Here is a 27,990-nt window from a genome sequence, read left to right on the forward strand (position 1 = left end):
CCCCATCTATTCTAGAACTCATTCTGTAGTTCAGGCTGGCCTCAAACTCTGTCTGGCCTGCCTCTGTCTCCTGAGTGCTGGCATGAAAGATGTGTGCTACCACACCCCACTCTTTTTTTTAAAAAAAATTTTTTTTGTGTGGCAAAGTATATCGATTCTTTATTGATCGTTGTTATTCTGCAATTCTTTGTATGTCTTAATCATATGTCCTAATGGTAAAGAGATTTTATAACAGGAGATATCCAGAATGCTGCATCTGGGCAAGTGTCATGTCTACATGGGAAATGTGGCATTTGAACACTTCTGTGGTTAAAAAAATTCCAGGGTCTGATTTTGAGTTCTAAAGAATGTTAATGGTTCTGTTTGCATGCTTAATAACATGGGGCTTTGTTTGCTTCTTGTATTAGTTTAACAAGCAACATATTCCACTTTCTGGAAGTGGCTCTTTGCTGTTTTTGTTCATTAGGCATTTTGAAGTACCTTCCTGAAGTGACTTTGTGGGGTTTGTGCTTTGCTATTTAAAGTGTTTTCAGTGTGCCAGTAGCATGAGCAACAAACCTGACAGGAAGACAGACTCTTAGTCTGTGTTTCAAATGGGTTGAACTTAAATCTGTATTTTAACAAGATGACTAGTTGATTCTGTGCAGGTTGAAGTTTAGCAAGCAGATAGCACATGGATTGTTAACATCTGTGCACATGTAACAACTAGAGTACTTATTCAGCACTTTCTGATAGAAGACATTTTCCTATGCAGGCAGTTATAGGGATACCCTTAGATGAAGCTTCTGTCTTTAAAACTAGAAGAAGAAAAAGCCCTAGAACACAAGAATAAATACTCTGTCTACTAAAGCTGCAAGTTCAGGACTATCAGAGGCAAAGTTATTTTCATGCCTGATAAGACTTTCATGACAGATTTGCAATGTTTTGGAGGTCTTTATGAGAGAAGCTGGTGTAAAGTTTTCTGTGTCAGAAAATTTTAGTACAGAGACGATTTCTGTTCCCTTTTGGTCAGGCAGATGTGAAGCTGTGTGTGTAACCCACGGGCAATAGTGTGTCTTCCTCAAGTTTCCTTGCTTAGTTTTGCAAAGAGACTATCATGGTGCTCTTGTTATTCTTGCACAAAGACAGGTTCAGCATCTGGTTTTCTTTCTGTGTTGTTTTAATTAAAGAAAGGTCATTTGGGATGTATGTGTTTTCTGTTGCTGATATGAAGATGATCACCATTTTATTTCTCTTAAAGCACAGGTGTGCCTAAGGAACAAAAAATAAAACCTGAGTGTTGATTGGTAGATGCTTTGTGAAGTGTTTGCAAAGACCATATTTTGTATTCTATTGCTCAGAGTCATTTCAGTGACTTAGGAAATAAGATTAGATGTACTTCTTAAAATATTATTACTTTGAAAATACTGTTAATGTTTAAAAGCAGATGGAAGTAAGGGTCCTTCTGAGGGCTTTCTTTTTATTTTACTATGCCTTCATTTATTTCAGCGCCATTTGTAATGATGTGCAGCCTACTAGCAGTGTTTGCTTGGGCAAGTTACTCTTCCCGTCCAGGTGTTAACCAGGCCTGACCCAACTTAGCATCCAGGATCCTATGAGACAGAGCATGTTCTGGGTATTTCTTGAATTTATGTGTCCTCAGTTATAAGATCAGATGATTCCTGCCCTTTTTGGGGGAGGGGGGTGAGGTTATTGTAAGATTTGAGATAATGTAGATAAGACCCCTAACATGGGCCCTGACACAGAAAACAGTGCCCAGTGCAAGTATTAGCTGCTGCCCTTTTCCTTGTTCTGTTCCATGCATATGCAATTAGTCTAAGATTTCTGTTGCACTCTTCTTTCATTGTATCAAAGTTGAATTGAGAGAGTAAACGTCACTACATAGAGACCTTGCTTGTTTTGTTTTGTTTACTGTGGCATCATTGGCACTTAGCCTTGGACCTGTACTAAATATTTGATGAAGATTTGATGGATGAATAATTATGCTTGAATAAATTTAGAGGCTGCCTTTGAAGTTTATAGATATCAGATGTACTCAGGTGAAATCAAGTCATTAAAAAAATTTTATTTGGCCAGTGAGATGGCTCAGTGGATAAAGGCACCTGTTGCCAAGTCTAACCTGAACTTGTCCTTAGAAGCCATGGGGTGAAAGGAGAGAACTGATTCCTACAAGTTGTCCTCTGGCATTCACAATAAAACAAGAAAATAAGCCAGGCAGTGGTGGACACACTTTAATCCCAGCACTTGGGAGGCAGAGGCAGGCAGATCTCTGAGTTTGAGGCTAGCCTGGTCTACAGAGTGAGTTCTAGAACAGCCAGAGCTACACAATGAGACTGTCTCAAAAACAAAAACAAACAAACAAAAACCCAACAAAACAAGAAAAAGCCCCAAACTTGTGTTAAGGGGCTGAAGAGATGGGGCTGTGAAAAAGTGCCTGCTATCCTACAAGCGTGAGGATCAGAGTTCAGATCCTCAACACCCACGGGGGAAAAAAAAAAACTGAGCTCAGTGTCACATGTCTGTAATACTTAGCACTGAGAAGGCAAAGCTAGTCAGATCCCTAGAACTCACTGAACAGCCAACTTTACCAAAGCAGTGAACTCCAGGTCCAGTAACAGACCCTGTCTCAAAAACATAAAGTGGAGGGTGATTGATGAAGACACCCGAAGTTGATCTCTGGCCTCCCCCATACATGTTCACACACTCTCACATACATGAACCACACATGCAAACACTTAACCTCTTGTATATGTAGGTACTGTTCTAGGCATAGGGTATGCAGTGATAAGACTCAGGGGATTTGGTTAAATTGGTTCAGTGGTTAAGAGTACTTGCATCACTTACAGAGTGCCTGAGTTTGATATCCAGCACCCACACTAGAGGGGCTTACAACTGCCTGTTGCTCAAGCTCCAGGAGACCTGACACCCTGCCTGGCCTCCTCAGGCACTTGCACACACATGTATATTGACACATGCATAGATTAAAAATAAAATGCTTCTGTTAAAAAAAAAAAAAAAAAGACTCAGCCTGGTCTACAAAGCAAGTTCCAGGACAGTCTCCAAAGCTACAGAGAAACCCTATCTCGAAAACAAAACAAAACAACAACTACATGAAATCTTGTATTTTAGATGGAGAGAGGGGTATGGAAGAAGGGCAGTAAACAAGCTAAATCCACAAAGGTCGTAAGTGTTGTAGGGCTGAGAGGCTATCATTGGTGGCTGCTAAAAAGTTGAGTGCCTGGGAGGCCCCTCTCAGAGACTTGACATCTGAACTGGAACAACAGTGATGATGTGCTTTGATTCTTATAGTGAGGCTTGAGTAGGAATACTGGAGCTTTGACATCAAGAGGCTAGAAACCATCAAGTTTCAAATACGTGAGGTTTGTAGCCTGCCTTCTCCCCTAAAATAAATCAACATTGGCTTTCTAAAATTTCCCCTATAGCACTTTTCTTATTTCTCACCCCCAGTATAATGGTTTCACTTCCTACTTTCAAAAATGCTGAGCATTCAAAATCATATTTCTCAGAAGAAAAATTCTTTTAAAGAGCTTAAAATTGGGTGCCTCTGAAATCGGACATAATTTAGTATCACATCATGAAAGCTAAGGATATCTTTTGTGTGATTACTTTGACTGTATACTTGTCTTTGCTATTGTCAGCTCTGATAGCAAATGATTAGAATTCTGTGTTGTGTTTGTTCTTCCTAATGGGTAAGTCTTCATACTAAAAAATATGAGGAAGAAAAGCAAAAGAGATTTGCAGATCTTTCTAATTTAATCATCTCTAGGATTTGGGATTTCTGCAAATCTTGCATTTTTGATTGACACTGTGAAAGGACAGTGCCCAGATAAGGCCCTGTTTTAGGGAATATAAAAGGTGTATTTGCTATGTACAGTTCTGAGCCTTGAATTTAATTATGGTGTATTTCATTACCTGGCCTTAGTGGATACTATTTTAATATAGTTTTTCATGAGTTCAGGCATTAATAATTAATCCAGGATGTATAGGTAAAATCTTTTTGTGCTTTAATTTAAGACCTTCTGTTTAATGGATGGAATTCTGTTGGTTATTAAATCCAAATATATTAGCCTTTTGAGGTTTAGGGGTTTGGCCTGCAGCAATGTGTTTTGCCTATAATAGTTCCCTCTTTCCTCTTCCTTTTTAAAGGAACATCATGACAACAGAGAAGAGTTTAGTGGTTGAAGCTGAGAATTCTCAGCATCAGCAACAGAAGGAAGAAGGTGAGGGAGCCACAAACTCAGGCCAGCAGGAAACTCAGCTAGAAGAGGCTTCCCAACCAGCAGCTGAGGGCGGCAATCAGTGTGAGCAGAGGCTGAAAGCGCCCAGTGGGGACACTCCGACACATGAAGACTTGACCAAGAACAAGGAACGGACGTCAGAAAGCAGAGGCCTGTCGAGACTGCTCTCCTCATTCCTCAAAAGGCCCAAGTCTCAGGTTTCTGAAGAAGAAGGCAGAGAAGCAGAGTCAGATAAAGAAAAAGGTGAAGGAGGTCAAAAGGAGATAGAGTTTGGAACCAGCCTTGATGAAGACGTCATTTTAAAGGCCCCTATTGCAGCTCCTGAACCTGAACTCAAAACAGACCCGTCTTTGGATCTTCATTCACTAAGCAGTATAGAAACGCAGGTAAGGCATTCGACTGTGGGGGAGAGTGTAATGAAGATACTTTATATGTTGCACTTTTCATAGAAGAATATTTGGCATTATTTCTTAAGCCAGTTGACTTAGGCGTTGATAGTGATAAATAACATGAAGAGTTTCTGTTCTAAAGAAATTAATGTGATCAGTTGAAACCTGACTTTAAAAAAAAATGTACTCTATAAATCAAAGAAATGAAAGAAAATTATCAAGTGAGTTTATTCAGTCCATGTACCATCTTGCTATAATAATGGGGCAGATTTGAGTTTTAATGGGAGAGCCAGGAAGAAATGAAGTGGTTTCGAGTTCATTTTGGTAGAATGAAAGGAATGGGATAGTTATCAACCAGTGTGACCCTTTTGTGAAAATCTCCATTACTCCATGTGAAGGACTCAGACCATCCCATGGTATGTGATAGATCTGAGCCATGCTTGTCTTGTTTGGGCTATATGCTCTAGGGAGTACATTACTGCAATGTTAATTCCATCCGGTGTGTGTGTGTGTGTGTGTGTGTGTGTGTGTTCATGCATGTATCACAGTGTGCATACAGAGACCAGAAAACAGCTTTGGGGAGTCAGTCTCTTTTTTCCACAGTGTGGCCTTCAGGAATCAAACTCAGGTAACAGGCCTGGCAGCAAGCGCTGTTACCTGATAAGCCATCTCATTGGCCCCTCTGTAGTATTTATTCATACAGGGCTTTTAACTTTGTATCAGTATAATTAAACATCAGTTATTCTTTTGTCCAAAAAACATGTAAAAGCACTACTAGTATAACTCAAAACTGTTTTCTAGAAATCTTACTTGTTTTCAACCTTACTACTTACAAAGTTAAGAGGTATTTTCAAATGTTTACTTCTGTAGCTTTTGGACATTATCTGGATTGTTAAAGTTTAAGTCCTGTGTGTGTTTCTATGAAAGGTCTAAAGTTTGGGGTATATAGTTTCATTAGGCTTTTCTAAAATTACTACAATTGTTTCTAGAAATGTTACTTGTATATTCAGAGTACCAAAGGCTGACTATAGGATGAAATCATAATAGGTACTGCTGTTAGTGAAACAATATTAAAAATAAGACCCAGGGTTGGATAGGTGACTCAGTGGGTAAAAAGGCTTGCTGCACAAGCCGGGTGACTTAATCCACATTCCTAAAACCCTCATAAAAAGCCGATGTGGTAGCACAAATCTATATGTGGTAGCATTCCTGTGGAAAGATGAGGAGTGGAGACAGGAGACTCACCTGCAAGCTTGTGGGTCAGTCAGCTAGCTTAGACTGAAACAAGAAACCCAACAAGGTAGAGGTCAAGAGCCAACTCCTCAAATGTACACTCACATGTACAAAGCATATACATGAATCATACACATACACAAACAAAAAACCAAGATTCACTAAATAGTTGTCTCTGGGTTTCTATTGCTGGGAAGAGATACCATGACCACGGCAACTCTTATAAACAAAAACATTTAATTGTGGTGGATTACAGTTCAGAGGTCCAGTTCATTGTCATCATGGTGGGACATGGTGACATGCAGACAGACATGGTACTAGAGAGGTAGCTTAGTGTCCTACATCTTGACTTGCAGCCAACAGAAAGTAGTCTAAGACACTGGGAGGTACCTTTTTTTTTTTAAGATTTTATTTATTATGTCTACAACATTCTGCTTCCATGTATATCTGCACACCAGAGAAGGCACCAGATCTCGTAACAGATGGTTGTGAGCCACCATGTGATTGCTGGAAATGGAACTCAGGACCTCTGGAAGAGCAGTCGGTGCTCTTAACCTCTGAGCCATCTCTCCAGCCCCTGGGAGGTATCTTGAGCATATGTGAGACCTCAAAGCCCACCTCCACAGTGACACTTCCTTTAACAAGGTCACACCGATTTTAACAAAGCCACTCCTAATAGTGCTGCTCCCTTTGGGGGACATTTTCTTTCAAACCACCACAGTAGTTATGAATGAGATCTGTGGAATCAAGCTAGGGACTGCAAATCACAGAAGAGTGACAGGCCCTCATGTTTGCATGTCAAACTTTACTGACTGATCTACTAGATTTTGTTTGTTTGAGAGGTCTTATAATGTCGGCCTGACTAAACTGGAACTTATTATGTAGACCATGCTGGCCTCTAACTTACAGAGATCCATCTGCTTCTGCCTTCTGACTGCTGGGATTAAAGGGTTACACCCATACCCAGCACTCATCTATTAGTTTTAAATATTTATTTACTTATAAAAAATAATTACCGAAAACCTACTGTATAAGCCAGGTTCTAGGATAGATGGACCTTGATAAGTTAAAAACTTTAAATGTTGGGCCAGCGAGATGGCTCAGGGGATAAAGTGCTTGTTGCTGCAAGCCTGGGGACCACTCACGTGTGGATGGAAGGAGCAGCATTCAGGGTGTTAGTGGGATAGGACAAATGATAGCTCCCGAAGCCCACTCTGAGGCTGCATGACATGGTTGTGAAGGCTACATGCAAGCCTGTCAGCCACCCCCGAATCTAATGCAGCAGGCAAGCAACTCAATCCTGTTTTGTTTTGTTTTGTTTTGTTTTGTTTGTTTGTTTTTAACTAAATGTCAACCATGTATTTTTTGGAAGAAAAGAATTCATAGAATTTAGTTAAAACTCTCAATAGATTTATTGTGTTGAAAAAAAAATAATCCAGTGTGGCCCTTAATCCCAGCATTTAGTAGACTGACAAAAGAAAACTACAGGTTTGAGGCTAGTTAGCTGTCTTAAAAAATCAGTAAGAAAATGTGTGCCAAAATATTCTGATTTTCTTGTGTAACATTGGGATGATGTAACAATTGCTGGAGGAGGCCATCTTCAGTCTTCCTCTTCCTTCATCATCCTTGTTTGGATGTAGGAAAGTAGAGAGAGTTGGGGCCCGGCCACAGTTTTTAGCCTGGTACCTTCATTTGCTTAATGCAGATATGTAGAACTACAAGGTATCAATAACTTCTTTTAGCTGTTTATAAAATTTAATGCCTGGGACAAATAATTTTATTCACAGTTCACAAGGCTACCTTTCTAAAGCGGAAGATCATGGGATAGAGGCAACAAAAATTTGATGAACTTATATATTATATAATGTTACAGTCAGGAAGAATATATTATATAATGCTGAGAGCAGTAGATTGGTGTCCCACAGTAACTCACCAATTAGGTAGGATTCTACCTGAAAAAATTAAGAATAGTCAAGTCTGAACATCTTTGGGGAAACCATAATACATGTTAGAAAAAATATGATTTTGTTAATATGGCTCAACTTATTTTTGTTTTAATAGTTTCTTTCTGTTCATGTTTTTATTGGTGGGGGTACTACTTACTTCAGGTAGGAGTATGTGTAGCCCATTTTGTGAATTTCTTTTCACTAACTTGGAGTCCTGGATGTGCAGCCAGCTCAGGAAGAACACAGAGAGGATCCGGAGTCTGAAACGAAGGAAGGGGAAGGGATTGAAGAGTGCTCCAGGGCAGGAGTGAAGGAGGACCCCGAGTCAAAGGCGGAGAGAGAGCCTGAGGCTTCGCAGAAGCCCATCAGGAGACACAGAGACATGCACTGCAAGGTCTCCTTGTTGGATGACACAATTTATGAATGTGTGGTGGAGGTGAGTGCATTTAATCCAGAGTCAGAGCTATAATCGATTCGTGTGCGATGTGGGGCTGCTAAAGACAAGACCCACCCTGAGGACCATTCTGTGGACGGAAATATTAATGGTGGCTTTCTGGAAATGAAGTGTTGGGAAAATTGTGAGTCTTATTTCTTCGTCCCTTAATCTGTTGAGATCTTGAGACTTAAGTGCATGGTTACTTTTATAATAGAACAAATATATATATATATATATATTATATATATATATATATATATATATCCTCTTTATGACCAGATTTCCTAAGATAGGCTGGATTTCTGATACTATTTCCAGCTATCCCTTTGATTATGTTTGAAAAGAATTTACTAGATGTCTCGGTAAAAAAGCACCTGCAATTCAGTCCTAACACACAAAAGGGTCTGGGTTCAGTATCTAGAACTGGGGGAAAAAAAAGATTTGTAGTTTTTGAAGTGTATTTGTATATATTTCTCAGAAGGCATTAACATGTTTCTGTTTTTTAGTAAATGGGTATAAAAATTCTTTACAGTTGAGAAGCCATTATTAATTGAATGACTCAGTTGATTAGCTGGGAAATAGAGGAGCCAGGTTGCTGTTTTAACTTTAAATAACAGTCTGTAAATTAGGGCATACTTCCTTATAAGCAAGAGTTTAAGCTCACAGCTTTAGAAGTGGTTTGACTTTGTAAAGAAAATGATTTGTAGCACTACTGAATAGCCGTTGTAACAGCTAGTGTCAATAGGCTGTCTGTTTCCTATTTCTCAGAAAGGTTGTAGGGAGTTCAGGTATAGCTTGTTCTTGTTGATACTTATTTTGAAAATGATTTCCACAGCCACAAATTATCATCTGTTTTGATAGGTTGAGTTAGTAATTTAGTTGATCATGGTAACTGGTAGTGGCCCATAACATGGTTCAGGAAATACTGCATAAAAAAAAAATTAGGGGGGCGGAGAGGGAGGGAGAACAAATGAATGGAGGTGCTTAGTTGGGTGTGGCAGTGCATGCCTGTAGTGTTAGCGCTTAAGAATCTAACGCAGAACCAGGCAGATCTCTGAGTTCCAGGACAGCTTGGTCTACAGAGTGAGTTCCCGGACAGCTAATGCACTACTCACACTGTCTAAAAAAAAGAAAGACAGAAAGAGAGAGAGAGAGAAAGGAAGAAAGAAAGAAACAATATAAGGCAGGAGGATCACATAATGAGACCCTGGTTTGGGGGTGTGATTTTTTTTTGGATGAAGGTGGAGAAAATAGGGATGTGGGATTTTACTTAGCAGTGTGGCTATGTCCAAAGTGCCATAATGTGTTGCATTTATAAGCTGACATTGAGGAAGAGAAGGGTTTTATAAATCATGTTCTATTTAGACTGTGTAGTGAGAGTGTATTAATTACCAAAGATAAAAAAAAAGGAAATTGGAAAAGAAGATTTTTTGAAAAATTAGCTGATGAATACAATAATAAGAAGAACCCTTAACTAGTGTTTGTATATCTTCACAGAAACATGCTAAGGGACAGGATTTGCTTAAGCGAGTTTGTGAGCACCTCAATCTGTTGGAAGAAGACTACTTTGGTTTAGCTGTTTGGGATAGTGCAACCTCTAAGGTAAGGAAGGAGACCAGGCAAGTAAGTAGTGAGCAATTTCAGTTCTCATGCTGGTAACAATGTTTGTGCCTGCCTGGTCTCATGCTGGTAACAGTGTTTGTGCCTGCCTGGTCTCATGCTGGTAACAGTGTTTGTGCCTGCCTGGTCTCATGCTGGTAACAGTGTTTGTGCCTGCCTGGTCTCATGCTGGTAACAATGTTTGTGCCTGCCTGGTCTCATGCTGGTAACAGTGTTTGTGCCTGCCTGGCTGGTCTCATGCTACTACTATGTTGGTACCTACTCGGTCCCATGTTAGTAACCTTGTTTGTACCTGCCTGTTCTCATCTTGGTAACAATGTTTGTACCTACCTTTCTAAGACACTGGTGAATGTAGTCTCTCAGATTTTCCTCTAGAATTTACTTTTTTTTTTTTAAGAGAGAGCATTACTAATGTGCTTTTCCTCATTACCAAGAGAAGATACCTACTATGTTTATTCCTACAATTTTAATGTTAAAATAATTGAAGTTGAGCAAGATTATCCCATATCAAGGTTGTACAGCTAATGAATTGTGGAAAGACACCTGAATCTGCCAGGTAGTGGTGGTGCACTCCTTTAATCCCAGCACTTGGGAGGCAGAGACTGGTGGATCTCAGTGAATTCGAGGCCAGCCTGGTCTGCAAAATGAGTTTCAGGACAGCCAGGACTACACAGAGAAATACTGTCTTAAACAAAACAACAACCTTATCCTTTACTAAACCACCGTATTTGTTCTCAATTACAGTCTGTGTCTAGTCATACTCCTTATAATTAATGTCATTCCTTTATTTTAAACCCTTCAGTGGCTTCTGCTTGCCTTGAGCTTGATGAAGCCCAGGTTTCTTAGCAGAGTCCTGTCTCCATGTCTGGACCCTTACTGTCCTTCTCAGTTTTACCTCTTCTTCATACCTGTGTGCTCAGGTTATGCTGAACTACACATAGCAACTCTTTTGTACTTTTGTGCCCATCTAGTTACTTTTAATTCTTCTTTGTCTGGCTGATTCATATTTCAAGAGATTCCCTTATTTCCTAAAGTTCCTTTGGATCCATGTGCTGAGATTCTATGAGCTTCAGCATAGCACTGCCATAGTCCAGGGCCAGCAAATTGTTGTTCCCCAATCAGCTCTCTCATTAGTGACTGCTCCTTTAGTGTTATTTTTAGTCTTTTTAATAATGCCAATGGGGGCTGGAGAGATGACTCAGAGGTTAAGAGCACTGGCTGCTCTTCTAGAGGTCCTGAGTTCAGTTCCCTGCAACCACATGGTGGCTTCCAACCATCTGTAATGAGATCTGGAGCCCTCTTCTGGCATGCAGGCAGAATACTGTATTATATAATCAATAAACAAATCTTAAAAAAAAATAATGGCAATGCAATCCACATAGAATCATTTCTCATACATTTGTTGGCTAAATAAAATACCAAAAATTGGATTCTTTTTAAATGTAGTTTTATTTTATGTGCATTGGTGCTTTACCTACGTGTATGTCAGTGTGAGGGTGTCAGAAGCCATTGAACTGGAGTTACAGATAGTTGTGAGCTGCCACATGGGTACTGGGAATTGAACCTGGGCCCTCTGGAAGTGCTCTTAACCATTGAGCCATCTCTCTAGCCCAAGAATTAAATATTTTAAATTGAGCATGGAAGTCTAGATACTGATTTTATTATCACTAGAAGGTCTTGGTTTTGCTTTTGATCTGTTTTTAACCTCAGCTTTTGATCTTTTTCAAACAATTATGAATTGCATTAATTCATTTGGGGGGCAGGGCTTGGAGTTAGGGTTAGTACATGTATGAAGGTCAGAGGATAACTTTTGTGAATTGGTTTTCTCCTTCTACCACAAGAGATTAGGGATTGGACTCGGGCTTGGTGGTGGTGCTTTTCCTATTGAGCCAACTCACATCAGTTCTGCAAGGTAGCTTAGACTTTGAAGCTCCCACGTGATTGACACAAATCTGGATTTGCCTTTCAGTGTCAGCTTGATGGGGATTTTGGCCTCAGTCTTAGAATTGCTCGTGAGATCTCTGGAAGGAAGAGCTGGGAAGTCTCTTAAAACAGTGGAGAATATGGTGCTTTCTGTTGTGGGAGCAGATACCTTCTCCAACGTAAAGCATTTTGGATTGCATATAAGCTGAGGGTTTTCAGAGATCCCACCAGACTTAGCATTGGTGTCTAAATTCCCTTGCCTTTGTACCAAATGAGAGGCAAAGGGAAACATTCAGATACTTACTATATGACAGGGTTCAAACAAGTATGCACTTTGTGTGTGTGTGTGTGTGTGTGTGTGTGTGTGTGTGTGTGTGTGTGCGCGCGCGCGCTCTGATGCTCGACCACACACACACACATGCATGCATGTGTATAGAGGCCAGGAAGTTGACACTGGGTGTCTTCTTCTTTTGTGTTTTATTTTATTTTTGAGGCAGGGATTCTCAATAGTCTTGGAACCTACTGGTTTGTATAAAATAACTGACCTGTAAGCTCCAGGGATCTTCTTGTCTCCACACTTCAAGTGCTGGGATTGTAAGCATGCACAACCAAGCCCAACTATTTTTTGTTTTTGTTTTTGTTTTTGTTTTTGTTTTTGTTTTTTTCTAAGACAGGGTTTCTCTGTATTGCTTTGGAGCCTGTCTTGGAACTCAGGGCTGGCTTCAAACTTACAGAGATCCACCTGCCTCTGCCTTCTGAGTGCTGGGATTAAAGGCATGCACCACCAACGCCCGGCTAGCCCAACATTTTTTTATCTGGATTCTGGGAATCAAACTCAGGTCCTCATGCTTACATGACATGCATTTTACCTGTTGAGCTACCTCTAGTCAAATATGTAATTCATTTTTATACTGTAGAATAGCATCATATTAAATGGTATTTATTAACAAATATTCCTTAGTCATTCATGTTAATTGTGGGGGAATATAAAAGGAAATCCTCACTCTTATGTAGATAGTCTTTGGTGGTGACTGTCTATAACTGCCAAAGTAGTATATAACCAAGTTGTAAAAGTGTAATGTCAAGCCCGTTCATTTGGTAGGGCATATATTTGGTCATTCTGTGCTCCGTCTGTGTTGGTAAGAGGTGAGGAAGGGATATACTCCCCACCTGGAAACTACCAAAGTTGAATTTTAAGTCTTTAAGTCTTTTGAATGAGGGAAAGAAAAGGGTTAGTTAGAAAAGAATAGGGCATCTGGAATTGTGTTAATGTTATAATTCTTACGTGTTTGCCTTGCCTGTTGGGGACTAAACCTGGGAACCATGCACATGCAAGCATATATGCTATCACCAAGTTTCATCCAAAATGTGTATGTATCTTATAATTTTAAATAGTTTAATAGTTTAAAATCTAATGTAAATAAGCTGGATGTGGTGGTACATACCTTAATCCCAGCCCTTGGAAGATAGAGTTCTGTGAGTTCAAAGCTAGCCTGGTCTACACATTGAGTTCCAGACCATCTAGAGCTACATAATGAGACCCTATCTTAAAAGAAAAGAAAAGAAAGAAAGAAAAGAAAAAAGAAAAAGGTATTCTAAATAATACTAGAAATTGAGCAGTTTCTGTCTTTAAACATCTCTTATAGAGTCCTACGAAGTACTGTTAATAGTGAAACTTTTTTTTTTAAAGTTCCAGTATGTTGCAGGGGACATTGCAGGTTGAAGAGGCCTGCTGTAGTGATGTCATATACATTCTTAAGTGGGGTGGAAGAACATAGAAGGGACAGAGATTAGAATGGGCAAGATATATTCATTTCAGTAAACATTAACTGGGCAATGAACTGTGCACCAGAGGGTGTGCTGCTGACATAGAAAATTTGAACAAGACCAAAGGTTAGAGGAGAAAATAAGATTTGGTTGATGTCGCTTACTCGTTTTTCTAGATTTTTACCAATCTTTCCCTAACACTATAAATAGCATGTGCTTATTTCACATTTGCAGCTTTTACAAAGCAGGCTTACATATACAAGCAGGTCTGTAAGATGGATGCTATGACAAAATTCACATTTTAGAGTTAAGGGAACTTAGGTACAGAGAGACTCTAGATACTCAGCCAGGACATATTGGAGCATGGATTCAAACCAACCTCTGGTTCGTTTTCGCTGCTGAGAAACCACTATGCTTTTTAAATTAGTGCCAAGGCTTCCAGGGGAAATGTAGGAGGCATTTTCCCAAGGTGGCCAGGGAGCTGCCTCCAGTGCTGAATTGTCCATGTGTTCCGGAGCTGCGGGTGAATGCCTTTTCTTCTTTTTACAGACATGGCTGGACTCTGCCAAAGAAATAAAAAAACAGGTTCGAGGTAAGTGGATACAACCCTTTGTAGTTCTCTCTTTTTCAGTTGGGCCAGAGGACCTCCAGCCATCACTGGCTGTGAGTTGGTCTCTTGAGAGGCCTGACTGTGCCAGACTGCTTTGAAATGGAGATAAAGCTTTTCCATGGAAGGGCCAATTCCATAGCAGAAAAACATAGTAGAGGTTGACACTATTGAGATGTAGGTCAGATTTTGACCCTAAAAGACAAAACAAAAACCAACTAGGCAAAGTTGGACAAGTAGGGCTAGGTGAAAGTAACAGAAGTTGGAAAATAATGAAAATGGCAGTTCCCAAAATGGCAGAGAAAGAGACTGTGCCAGCCACTAGGAGGAGTTTGCTGTTGGATCTTGGTCGTTTTAGTGTTCTAGACTATTGTATTCTTTTTGTCCTTTTGTTTTTCCTTTTTCTTTCTGTTTGATGTTAGGGATTGAACTCAGGGCCTTATTATACATGAACTATGCCCATTTTCCTGTGTTCTAGCTCTCTCCGTGTTTTCCCCTCTGTACGGTAGCTTTTCTTTTTTGCAGTTTCTGTAACTGGTCATCATAAATGGAAATCTCTGGATGTGTGCTTTTCTGGGTGGTAGTGAAACCTTGTGTGGCCCTGTACCATCATGTCTAGGCCATGAGTCATCTTTTGTGTAGCATGCCCACATTGTATATGCTGCAAGCTTGCTAGTTGCTTAGCAGCTCGGAGGTTATCAGATAGACTATCACAGGCGTATGTTAAGTAAACTTTTCTTTATTTAATAATGGCCTCGAAGTTAAAGTGATGTTGGCCATTTGATTAGGCCTAAGTTACCAGATATGTACTTTAGGTGAAAAAGGTGGGTTCAATACTATTCAAGATTTTGGGCACCCACGGATGGCCCTAGAGCACATGCCCTGAGACAGGAAGGTTGTACTTGTCATGCTTTTGCAAATTTAAGGAAGGAAAATGAAGGAAGACATGTTTGCCACTGACCATCAGGCAATGGGGCTTCCCTCCTAGCTTGAGCATCTTACTGTTGCATGTCCTGCTCAGACTACTGTTCTGGGGTGAAAAATGTACAGATGAATATTTCAGAGCCCCAGACCTGTTGGCTTGTCTTGATTAAGGCCAGCTAGCTATCACTTTAGCTTCATTTATTTTTGAAGAAACTTCCAGAAAATACAGTGGTTATTGCTCATCCTGATGAGCAGATTTTGTCACCCAACCAGAACTGTTCGCTTGTTTCTGAAACATTTTTGTTATCATGAAATGTTTTTCTCTAGACCTTGTACTTGACTGTTTTAGCATTCTTTTATTTCATTTTGTTTTTGTTTTAGCATTCTTAAATTAGAGGAGCAAAACTTTTTTTTTGGACTGGCAACTTTCTGCATTTGTTCTTCACTGATAAAAGCTTGAAATTTATTATTTTATAATTACTATTGTAATTGGGGGTCTCTCCACCAGTTCCCAAATAACCACTCTGAGACTTAATATTAATTATAAATATTTGGCCTATGGCTCAGACTTATTTCTAGCTAGGTCTTTTATTTAAATTAACCCATTTTTATTAATCTGTGTATTGCCATGTGGCCCTTGGCTTTCTGGTGGTGCTCAGGCATGTTGCTCCATGGGCAGATGCTGGTATCTTCTCAACCCCTCCTCATTTGAGTCCTCAGTTTGATTGTTCTGCCTAACCCTATCCTGCGTGGCTATTGGTCAAATAGCTTTTATTATTATCCAGTGAGAACAACATATATTCACAATGTACAGAAAGACATCCCACATCATTTCCCCATTTCTGTCTAATCAAAAAGGAAGGTCTTCACTTTAACATAGTAAAATTACATATAACAAAAATGGTTATCAAGCAAGAATTACAGTTATAATATTTAGTCTATTTGTATTTGACAAATTAAAGAAAAGGCTCTATTATCTATCCTATCTTTGTGAATATAAAGTTTTATATCTAATTTATCTTTTATCATAACTAAGGAAAACTATTATAGCTATCTAGTCTTAAACTCCATCAAAGACCCAGAAGGATATAATCTTACCTGAGTAAACAAGAAGTTCACTGTAAGCAACTTCCAAAACTCTAGATGTTATTCTTTTGCTTAAATTAGAAATAAAAGAAGAGGTGCAAGATGGGACATAAGACTATTAGACATATTAGACATATTAACCAGTTTATTATAGGCCTGGCACAGTAGAGAGACTAGGAGAGAAAAGGAACAGGGTTAATGGCTGACCACCATGGCCAGTTGCCATAGAGAGGCAGAGAGAGCCTAGGTGGGAGAAGAAAAGAGAAGAGCAGAGAATAGAGAGAAGAGAGCGTAAGTGGGCAGGGGTCTGTCTTTTAAAGGGGTCCACTGCACCTGTGTGCAGACTTAGTTCCTATGGAACCCTGGGCTGACCAGGGTACTGCCTGAGTGGATTCCGCCAGGTAACAGAGGCAGGCCAGCATAATGCCTGAATCTTTCACTAGAAATGATGGAGACATCTGGCTGCCTGGATAGTCACCTAAAGTTGTTCTGTGATGTTGGGGCATCCATCTTCAGCCTACAGCTCCATAGTATCTGGCAGACTTTTCAATGAAGCAGGAGATTTGAAAGACTGTCTCTCCTATTTTGACAAAGTTCATCAGTCACTTTACTCTATTTCTTGCAGAATGTCTGGCAGTTTCTTTGCGAAGCAGGAACCCTGAAGGATAGTTACAGTTAAAATCCTCTCATATCTTAGGTAGGGCATGTTAGGTACAAGACTTAGACTCTCCAGGATAGGGCAACTATTGCAATAATCTTTGTAATTTGCCAATTACCCATGGCCTGGACATTTAGCATGTTTCTTGCTTGATGTAGTTCTTGTTGATTATAGTTTCATCTTCTTTTCTTTTCTTTCTTCTGCACAATACTTGATAGTTTTTCTTATTTTAGATAGTTTTATGTTGGTATTAGAACCTTCTTATTTAGAAAATAAGGGGAATGTTGTGGGATTTTAATCTATTTAGCCAATGACTATTGGGGCAGCAAGCCCTAGGGTGTGGTCTGGTCTGTGTATATGACTGCTCAAAAGCTGAAGGAGAGAGCCACACACTCTCTCACTCTCGTTCTCAGGCAGTTGGGGCCAGAGCAAGGAGTGCTTGGTCCCCATCTTCCCTGGGCAGAATGGCAGGACACAGCAACTGGATTACAGCTGTGTCTAATCTGGTGTGTATCAGTGAGTGTTTATCCCCATTTTATACCTAAATAAATTCTTGAGACTCTTGTGGGTTCACGTAACATGCTATTTTTGTTATTGCTATTTTGAGACAGGTCTCAATAGATAGCCTAAACAAGCTATAAATCTACATACCCTATTAAAATAATGATGAAAACCTTCCTACAGCATTCGGGAAAGTCCATAAAAACTCTACTAGTAAATCAAACATATAATATCAGGAAGCCAAAAGTTATCGTCACATGTTAGAAAGGCATTTTCCTTTTTAACCTTTTCATCATATAATTAGCATATAGTCACGGCAATGTTATTTACTTGAAAGTTTTATTGTGAGTATACGTGTGCGCTCATGTGCACGTGTACATATAAGCAGAGGTCAAAGAACAGCTTTCTGAGTCAGTCTCTCCTTCCACCTATACATGGGTTCGAGGGATTTAATTCCAGTCACCAGTCTTGTGTGGCAAGCATCTTTGTAGCCCCCATGAAAAAATTAAGACATCATTAGATCTAATCAGTTAAACTGGTATAATCTGTAAGATATTTCTAGGCATATATCAATTTTTCAGAATGTACCCAGGAGAGATGCACATGTCTGAAGCCACGCAACCAGAATTTCAGCTACTTGAGATCCTCTCTCAAAACAAATAAACCAAAGCAATTATGCTGTAATGGTTTTAAAATCCAATTTAAAAAATAAATGTTACAGGTATACAGTATAAAATTAAAGGTGCAAACGAAAATAGCACAAGGTGAATCTTCCTACCCTGTCTTAGTCATGCAGTTTCTTTTTCTGGAGGCAACCATGGTAACTAATTTCTTGTCTTCCTTCTAGACAAGTCTGAGTGTATATAAACATATACCCATGGTTGTGTCCATTTAAATATGAGCCTCATCTTTTTTATATAACAGAGTATTGGTATCTTTTGCCTGCCTATGTATGTGTGTATATGCATAGATGTCTGTCTATCTATTTTTCCATCTATCTATATCTCATTGTTTTTTTTAAATGATTACATGCACTATATATAAGTAATCGTATTTCTGTGTGTTTTGGGTTACTCTCATTAGTTTCCTATTACATTCATGTTTGCATTTGTGAATATATCTCTGCATTTGCTAAGTGTCTATAGATAATTTTTTTGGTGTGTGTGTGTGTGTGTGTGTGTGTGTGTGTGTGTGTGTGTGTAAGTGGTTGTGTGTATGGAGGACAGGGTTCATCCCTGGATCCTGTGCCTTGGGTTCTGTCTACCTTGTTATTTGAAATTCCTGAAGCTCACCAAGTATGCTAGGCTTGCTGGCCAGTGAGCTCCAGGGACCTGTTGTCTCCACCTCCCCAGCACTAGAATCACAAAAGTGTGTCACTACATCCAGTCTTTTTTCTTTACTGTGAGTTCTTGGAACCAAATTGAGGTTTTCATGCTTAAAAGGCAAGTGCTTTAACAACTGAGCTATCTCTCCAACCCAGATTCTTCAAAGTAGGGTAAAGTTTAGGACTGGTCATATAGCATAGTGATAGAACATTTACCTAGCAAAAGCCACAAAAGAGAAAAGAAAAAACACATGACCATCATCGTCCCATTTCAGCAGGAAGTAACCTAGAAGATGCTACGCCCCCGTTCCCCATTATTGTATTAGGGTAGTGTAAGCCTAGTTAAGAATGACCTTCTTATTGTTTAGAGTTGGGATTAGAAGAAGGTATTCAAGTTATACACTTTTTCCACATGACTTTAAGACTTAGCTAGTATAGACATAGGATGTATCATAGCAGATTATTGTATCTTCTTGTATTCCACCCTTATGATTGTTAGTTTTGGATATTTTACACTATTAAGTTTTAATCCTCTCTTAGACTAAAAGGGGAATTGTAGGGAGTCACCCTAGCCCCGCCCAATAGTCCTGGGGCAGGTACCAGGTGGACCCGGGGACTCGCCCATAAGGGCGTGGTGAAGGAAAGCCGGGATGACGTAAGGGAGCTTCTTAAGGGGCTGCACATGGGGACGCGGGCCCCTTTTGTTCTGGCCGCGCTGGCTGGGTTCTATAACCTAGCTCTGGCCTGTGTTTCACCCTGCTATCTTCTGAAATAAAGAGATCTTAATCCAATACACTGAAGCAAAAAGCCAAAAAATTAAATTGCAATAGAAATTCAACGAAGTATGGAGGCTGTGTAACAAAACCCATGTCTCCCATCCAACCAGAATGAATGTGTGTTAGCATTTTTTTTGGACCAGGAGAGAGAAGTTTGAGCTCTTTGGCTTTCTTTTCAGTCACATCTCTTCCTATCCATAGAGGTCTGTTGTCAGTTTGGGGGCACTCCTTCCAGTTTTTGTTTTTGTACTTATAGTCATCCCTGTGGACAACATACCCTAGTGCTTTATCCTTTCTTGTGAAATTTCCTTTTGTATCTTCTTCTGAGTTTATCTATCTTTTTTTTATCTAAAGTTTATCTCCTGCCAGCTTAACTTTAAGACTCTTTATTTTCTTGGTTCTGGATGAGGCCTCTCTTGCTGAGTCAGGCTAGCCACTCTCATCCATGTCAGGCAGTTCTTAACTGCCTGCAATTCCAGCTCCAGTGTATCCAGCAACCTCTCCTGGCCTCTGTTAGCAGCAGCACATATGTAGCATGCACACATACACACACGGCATGACACACACAGAAACAAATAACTCTTTAAAATTTTATTAATAGGACTCAGCAGTTAACCGCATTGGTTGCTCTTCCAGAGGACTCGGGTTCAATTCCCAGCACCCCCATGGCAACTCACAACCATCTGAAATTGAGAGTTCCAGGGAATCCGACTTGCTCACACAGACATACATGCAAGACAAACACCAATGCACATAATTTTTTTTAAAAAAAAATTACAAAGCAGCCAGTTATTTAAAAATTATCAAAAATTTTAACACAATTTCAGGATTTTTAGAAAGTTTGAACCAGTGATAGTCCACAAGACAAGATATGCTTATGCCTTCTCTGTATGCTGAAAATTATATATAATTTACCCAAATTATATTTTTAAAAAACCCTTTAGCCCATGTGCCCTCCTCCAACTTTTTCCCAAAGGTCACCACTTTCTTGAACTTTGTGATAATTATTCCATTTAATTTTGGGGAGTGTTTTTAATTACTTCTGGGTTTTATTGTTGAAAAATATAACTACATTGAAACCTTTTGAATGGCATATAAATTAAGTGACTTTTCTTACTCAACATCATTTTTGAAACTTATATTGATCAGAAAGAAATTTCACCAAACAATTTCTAACTCTTACTGTGACATACATCTTTTTTTTTTTTTTTTTTTTTGAGATAGGGTTTCTCTGTGTAACAGCCCTAGCTGACCTGGAACTCGCTCTGTAGACAAGGCTGCCCTCAAACTCACAGAGATCCACCTGTCTCTGCCTCCTGAGTGCTGGAGTTAAAGATGTGTACCATCTGGCTTTAAGATTTATTATGTATAGTGTTCTGTCTGCATGTATGCCTGCAGGCCAGAAAAGGGCACCAGATTTCATTGTAGATAGTTGTGAGCCACCATGTGGTTTCTGGGAATTAAACTCAGGACCTCTGGAAGAGCAATCAGTGTTCTTAACTGCTCAGCCATCTCTCCAGCCTCTGTGAGTGACACCTTGATGTTTCTTTTATATCTGTTTCATATTTTTAATGCTGATATTTCCTCCACCAAAATGGTTTACAATGGATCATAACCATTTTTTTAAAGTGTACTAAAAAAAAAAAAAAAAAAAGCAAAACAACCCTGACTTAGGATGTAGGCCTGGAAATAGGGTTTAATAGAATATCTGAAAGTAGAATGTGAGTTGTTTCTTTTCTCCTTTGCAAGATTCTACACAGCATCTTCTTTTCATTGGTTGCAACCACTTATATTCTTACCTGTGGTCTCAGAAAAAAGCCACTTTAGAATCCACTCGTGTGTGTGTGTGTGTGTGTGTGTGTGTGTGTGTGTGTGTGTGTATAGGAGCGTGTATGTGAATTTCATGGCGCCTGTGTGTTGTGGGGGTTGCTGGCTGGAGGAAAATGTTGGACGTCTTGTTCTGTCACTCTTCACCTTATTCGGATGAAACAGGGTCTCTTCACTGAAGCTGTAATTCAGCTGGTGATCAGCAAGCTCCAGTGATTTCTCCACCGGCCCCTCAAACAGTGCTAGGGTTACAGGCATATGCAACCATGTCCAGATTTTAGTGGGTTATGCAGATTTGAACTTGTAGTTGTGTAGCAATTCATCCCCAGAAAGTCTTTTTGTTTGTTTGTTTGTTTGTTGTTTTTCGAGACAGGGTTTCTCTGTGGCATTGGAGCCTATCCTGGTATTCGCTCTGTAGACCAAGCTGGTCTCGAAATCACAGAGATCCGCCTGCCTCTGCCTCCCAAGTTCTGGGATTAAAGGTGTGCACCACCACCTCCCGGCCAGAAAGTCATTTTTTAAAAAATTATTAATTAAGCTGGGAGGTGGTGGTCCATGCCTTTAGTCCCAGCACTCAGGAGGCAGAGGCAGGTGGGTCTCTGAGTTCGAGGCCAGTCTGGTTTACAGAGTGAGTTCTAGGACAGCCAGGGATACACAAGAGAGACCTTGTCTCGAAAAACTTAAAAAAAAAAAAAAAAAAAAAAAAAAAGGAGCTGGAGAGATGCTTAGCAGTTGAGGTCATTCCCTGCTCTTCCAGAGGAAGTAAGTTTGGCAACTCACAATCACCTATAATTTCAGCTCCAGGGGATCCAATAACAACTTCTGGCCTCTGTGAGCAGCTGCACACGTGTATGCACACACACACATACATACACACATTCATATATAGAGAATATACACAGAAGTAAATCTTTTAAATTATTAATAAAAAATTTAAGAATAATTTCAGACTTATGAAATTTTAAAAAAAAAGAACGCTGTAAGAATTCCTAGGTGGCCTTTACCAGATTCTTCAAATATTATTTTTTCTGAACTTATTTTATCATAAATTTTTGTTTCTTTTACATCCATTGAATTGTGTGTATATATGTGCACATGAACTTTTATTTCAGATGTTTACATATCATAAATAAATATCTTCAAAATTGGAAAAGAGCAGCCATTGACTTCTGATGGCTCCTAGCAGAATATAAATTACATTTCTAAAACAAGTTGACCTGCAGGATTGTTTCTTCATACAATTTTGCCTGTGTGGTTCTAATTCACTATGATGAAGACTGTGCTAAGGTTAAAAAATAAACAAGTTCTTCTTGTTTTCCTAGGTGGGATCTAAGCCAAGGTAATAATATTTTTAAATACAAAACATGAAAAATGTTGGAAGATTTAAGGAAAAAAATATTTTCAATTAGAAATTTAGACATAAAAACAAAATTCCTGTCTTTATTTTTATAGGTGTTCCTTGGAATTTTACATTTAATGTGAAGTTTTATCCACCTGACCCAGCACAGTTAACTGAAGACATAACAAGGTAAATACTTAATCAGCACATAAATACAGAACCACAATTCTTGTCATTAGCTCTGGGAATTTCTCCACTCAGAAAAGGAGAGCAACATTAAATGGCTAGTCTAAAGTACAGAGTTTCTGATGCCTTCAAAGCATGCTTACAGATACTGAATCTAAAAGGCTGGAACCTGGCAGGAGCCAGTCTGCTTACCATGTTACAATACATGGTTGGTGGGGACCTCTCTTAAACCACGCCCTCCTGGCAAGACCTAACTGTCCTACTGCGTTCCCCAGAGGGCTGAAAACAGCAAAATCACATGATAATTATTTCTTTTTTTTTATTAAAGATTTTATTTATTATGTATACAACATTCTGCTTCCATGTGTATCTGCACACCAGAAGAAGGCACCAGATCTCATAACGGATGGTTGTGAGCCACCATGTGGTTGCTGGGAATTGAACTCAGGACCTCTGGAAGAGCAGTCGGTGCTCTTAACCTCTGAGCCATCTCTCCAACCTGATAATTATTTCTTTATCTCTCTTTTAAGCTGTCTGCATTAACTGACCCATCTTTTGAGCCCATTTAATTTGTAGCACAAATGTTACATAAAAACAACCTACTGAATTTTTAAGAAAATTATTTTTATTTGATTTTTATCACAGATGAACAAAAACTAAATGGAAAACTACTGTATGGTAAATAGTACTGCTGTGAGCTTTCACGCCTATGATAGCATCAAGGAGCCCTCTTCAAGTAGATGCTTGGCAATATTTGTTAAATTGAATTGCTGGGTTGCCAAGAAACCACTTCCTAAGTCTGATTTTGTTATTAATGATCTGATTTCTGAGGAATTTATAATCTCTAGGATTCAGTTTTCATCTGTCTAAAATGAGGGAGGGACTGGAACAATGGCTCAGTGGTTAAAAGCACTGGTCGCTCTTCCTAATGACCCAGGTTCAATTCCCAGCACCCACATGGTGTACAAATATATGTGCAGGCGGAACACCCATATACAAAATAAAAATATAGGAAAATGTAAATGAGGGACTAACATAAACTCCTAAAATCTGACAAAGTGCTGTGAAAAGCCTGTAACATTTTCTAAGGTTACTTTGCATAAAATCATTCTCAGGATGCCATCTCTCTCCTTGAGAAAACTATTTATTTCATTTTTCATGGTATGCATGTATGTGCATAATACTTAAGAGTGTGTACTCAATAAAATACTAGTTTCCTTATCTCCTTCAAATGTTTCCTGCTTTTCCTCTTTTTCTAAACTTCCTTCTGTTCAACATAGTTATAGTACTTTTGTTTTATGAAAATATTTCAAATAAGAGGGAGAAACAATTTTACAATGACTAGCTGTGTGCCCACTGTCCTATACTGAACAATTATAATGTCCGTTTCCTTAGCCTCTTTGTTTCTCTTCTTTCTTTTACCCTTCTTCCTTTCCATCTGTCTGTATTGTGTTCTTTTGTTGTTACTGACATTCACGCCTTTTCTTTTTTGGGTGTAGATACTATTTATGTCTTCAGCTTCGGCAGGACATCGTTGCTGGACGGCTACCCTGTTCCTTTGCAACCTTAGCCCTACTCGGCTCTTACACCATCCAGTCTGAACTGGGAGACTATGACCCAGAACTGCATGGCGTGGATTATGTCAGTGATTTTAAACTGGCTCCAAATCAGACCAAGGAACTTGAAGAGAAGGTCATGGAATTGCATAAATCATACAGGTGAGCATGTCTCCAGATGTTCTGCACTTATCTTGGCCATGGATTTAAACCCTTGGCTTGTTACTGATTCATTGTTTACCATAGGGAGAGTCACCTTAAGTTCATTTCCCTTTATTGTATTGGGAAAGTCATTCAAGCCCTCTGACTGGTTTTCTTATCAGGTTAATGGAATTTTTTTTTTTATTTGTTTCTGGTTTTGTCTCCAAGTTTATTGAAAAAAAATTCTGTTTCTAGGCTTATTGATTTTGTTTTGGTTATCAGAGTAATGGGCATTGTAGGGTGAAGAGTAAATGAGATGCTATGTGTGGGGAACCACTTAGCACAAGGCCTTGCATTTAGTAGGTACCCAATAAATGGTATCTATCACTATTTTTGCTTAAACCTTTTTGTTTCAGGTTTAAATATATACTATATTAGATGCTTTAAGATCCTTAGAGCCAGAACTTCTGACTGGTTCTGTGCACATGGGTGTATTCAGAGGGTTGTCTACTCTTGAAAGTATTTTGTAAAGTTGAGTCTTCATCAAGTTCACTGACTTTACTGCTTTTAGTGAATATAATTAGTAACATTGGGAGGTAGCACACCATGATTAAGAGCAAGGCTTATCCTTGGTTTGAGGCAGGTTGAGATCTTGCTAATGTTTTGTCCTGGCCCTGTGAACTTCAATGATGTACTTAAAATTTCTCTGGTTCCTGAGTGTCTAATTGAGATTATTACTTTAGAAGAAACGAGGCAATGACTAAGTTTGGAAAAGGAAATAAAAATCCAATAATGGTTATCTAATACTAAAATGAGCCCCCCCTCTACATACCCATTTTTTATTTGAATGACTAACTATAGCTAAATTACACATGCTGCTTTAGTCTGATCCTGGCATTGATTTACATCACATTGGCATAGCATTCTGAATTGTGTGACAATGCACTGTGTTACAAAGATTTAAAACATCCCTTTGTTCAAGAGAAATCCAAAGCATGGTCTCAGGAGCTTGCTGTGATAGGTAGCCACAAGTATTCTGTCTAGCTATTGAGCTGTCTTCCTGTTCTCTTTGAGGTTGTTCTAATGGACTGTGAAGCTTCAAATGAGAGACCTTTGTTTCAATATGGCCTGCTTCTGACTGTCTTATTGCCCCCAAGGTTCAGACACCTCAGTTGTGAAAACCATAATAATTTTCATTAATTGATTACATGTGTGTACACATGTGTATATGTGTCACACGTGTGTATGCCCTAGTGCATGTATGGAAATCAGATGATAGCTTGCAAGAGTCAGATCTCCTTCCATCATGTGGGTTCCAGAACTCAAACTCAGGTTGTCAGGCTTGGTGACAAGTGCGTTTACCCACACTACCCAGATCCATAATAAGGATTTAAAGTTTATAACCTGTGTAGCAGTCATCTCCTGTGTCACCCAACTCTTATGGGAGCACAGTGTGTCAAAAGAGAACTGCCAGAATTTATTTTTAAACTTTTTTAAGATTTGTTTATTTTATGTTTGCAGGCAGATCTTGGTGAGTTCCAGGCCAGCCAGGGCTACACAAAGAAACAGTCTTTAAAAAACCTAAAGAAACAAACAAATAAATAAATAGAATAATGCATGAGTAAAAAGATCCACTGAAAATACAAGGTAGACCAGTGAAATCTCAAACATGTAATGAATTTTAACAACACAAAAATTTCATTGATTTGTTTTCAGATTTTACATTTCACTACTCTTTAAGAAACTGCTTTTAGACTGGGAAGACAGCTCAGTTGGTAATGTGCTTGCCTTGCAAGGATGAAGATGTGAGTTCAAGCTCACATCACATGCTAATAATCCCAGCTCTGGAAGGGTGGAGACAGATGGATTTTGGGGCCTCATTGGCCAACCAGTGTAGCATAATTGGTGAGGTCAGTGAAGAGACCTATTTCAAAAGACAAGGTGAAAAGCACCTGAGGAAAGACACTGAAGGGTGACCTCTGACCTGCACATACATGCACATGCTCACTCTCATATATGCATGCACACACCCCATGCACTCACATGAACACACATAAGAAACTGCTCTCACATTTGACTATAGTATCAAAAAAGACTTAAAATTGTAGCACAAAAACTAAAAGACCCAGTGACTGATACTGGGGTTCAAGCTTCAAGCTGCAGATCAGAAAAGCAAAGCAGCCATTCCTAGCTCTTACCTCTACCTCAGCTCAGACCAAAGGGGCTATCCTCACACTGCTCCCGACTTCACTGCTCCTCAGGTTCAGTCAAACTGCTATGCTCTCCTCAACATGGCTGGAGACTTCAATGTCTTCCTATCTGCAGTGTGGCTGGAGAATGAATGCCAGCTCTGAGACCCTGTTCCTATCTTAAATATACCTCTCATAAGTCTTGGTATTAAAGGCATGGGATCCCAAGTGCTGAAATCATCTTTGTATGAGCTTTTTGTTTTAGGACTGGATCAATTTTGTGTAGTTAGTGTGGCCTGGAACTAACAGAGATCTCTCTACCTCTTTATCCTGAGTCCTGGGATTAAAAGTGTGTACCACCACTCTCTGATCTGTATGGAGAGGGAGAAATGAACCTGGTGGTGTTGCATTAAAAACTAGAGGTTTCAGTGCACATTCGCGGCTTCAGTATAGTGACAGGTGGTGATAGACATGTAAATAGGTACCTATATAAATACTGGTATACTTTAATTATACACTGAGCTGGGAAGAGGTGCTCAAAAAGATAAGAAATGTTTAGAAGGACTCAAATTGCTGTTGCAGGAGGATTGTCCTTGTAGAAGCTCCCACTGACTAAATCTCAGGCAGTTTAAGCAGGGAAATAGATATGCAAAATAGGTGATTATATCGCATTGAGTAAAATGAGAGTCTGGATTAGAGATGTAGTGGAGCAGCCCTTGCTGAGCATGGGAGTGCCAAAGCCCCGCCTTGATCTGTGCGACCATGATGATACACATAAATAAACAGTCTGACGGAAGATACCCAGAAAATTAGAAAAGAATCCCCATAAAATACTTAATAGCTACAAAGAGATAAGGAAGAATTTTAGAGAAACTTGGCATACATCAGTGTTAGAGTGGACATCGTCTTTGAAGGGACAAATTGAAATTATGAACACTTGAAAGGATGCAGTGCAGGCAGAGCTCCACTTCTGGGACCTTCCTGTTAAAGACTCGTGGCCCGGGGCTGGGGATACAGCCCATTGTGAAGCTCTTGCCTGGAGCGCAAGAGTCAGACCTGCACAGATGAGACTGGAGACACACGATCTACATCTGGATCATTCTCTAACAACTGGCTGAGCTTGATGAATGGGGTTTAAGGATTATATGGCGTTATGTGTCAGTGTTAATTTCTAGGTTTTGACACTGTGTGGAAGGCTGTCCTTATTTGTAGGAAGTACATACAGAAGTATTCAGGAATATTGGGACCACTAGATTGGCAATGTGCCATGGCTTAGGAGAAAATCATTTGCATTACATATGAC

General features: G+C 39.4%; 1 protein-coding gene across 20 annotated transcripts in view; it reads left to right on the top strand.

Annotated features, from left to right (window-relative positions):
* The window catches only part of Epb41 (erythrocyte membrane protein band 4.1), a 134,670-nt gene that overhangs the window by 42,288 nt on the left and 64,392 nt on the right, over positions 1-27,990 (top strand). For all 20 annotated transcript variants that reach the window (XM_027399475.2, XM_027399474.2, XM_035439560.1 and 17 more), the window contains exons 2-7: positions 4,168-4,645; positions 8,054-8,263; positions 9,761-9,865; positions 14,123-14,165; positions 22,729-22,804; positions 24,301-24,519. In XM_027399475.2, coding sequence (XP_027255276.1) covers positions 4,175-4,645; positions 8,054-8,263; positions 9,761-9,865; positions 14,123-14,165; positions 22,729-22,804; positions 24,301-24,519 — 1,124 coding nt within the window. In that variant the 5' untranslated portion in view covers positions 4,168-4,174. The remainder of the gene's footprint in view (positions 1-4,167; positions 4,646-8,053; positions 8,264-9,760; positions 9,866-14,122; positions 14,166-22,728; positions 22,805-24,300; positions 24,520-27,990) is intronic.

The sequence above is a fragment of the Cricetulus griseus genome, chromosome 2 (genome assembly GCF_003668045.3).
Source record: "Cricetulus griseus strain 17A/GY chromosome 2, alternate assembly CriGri-PICRH-1.0, whole genome shotgun sequence".
In the NCBI taxonomy this organism is placed as follows: Eukaryota; Metazoa; Chordata; class Mammalia; order Rodentia; family Cricetidae; genus Cricetulus; species Cricetulus griseus.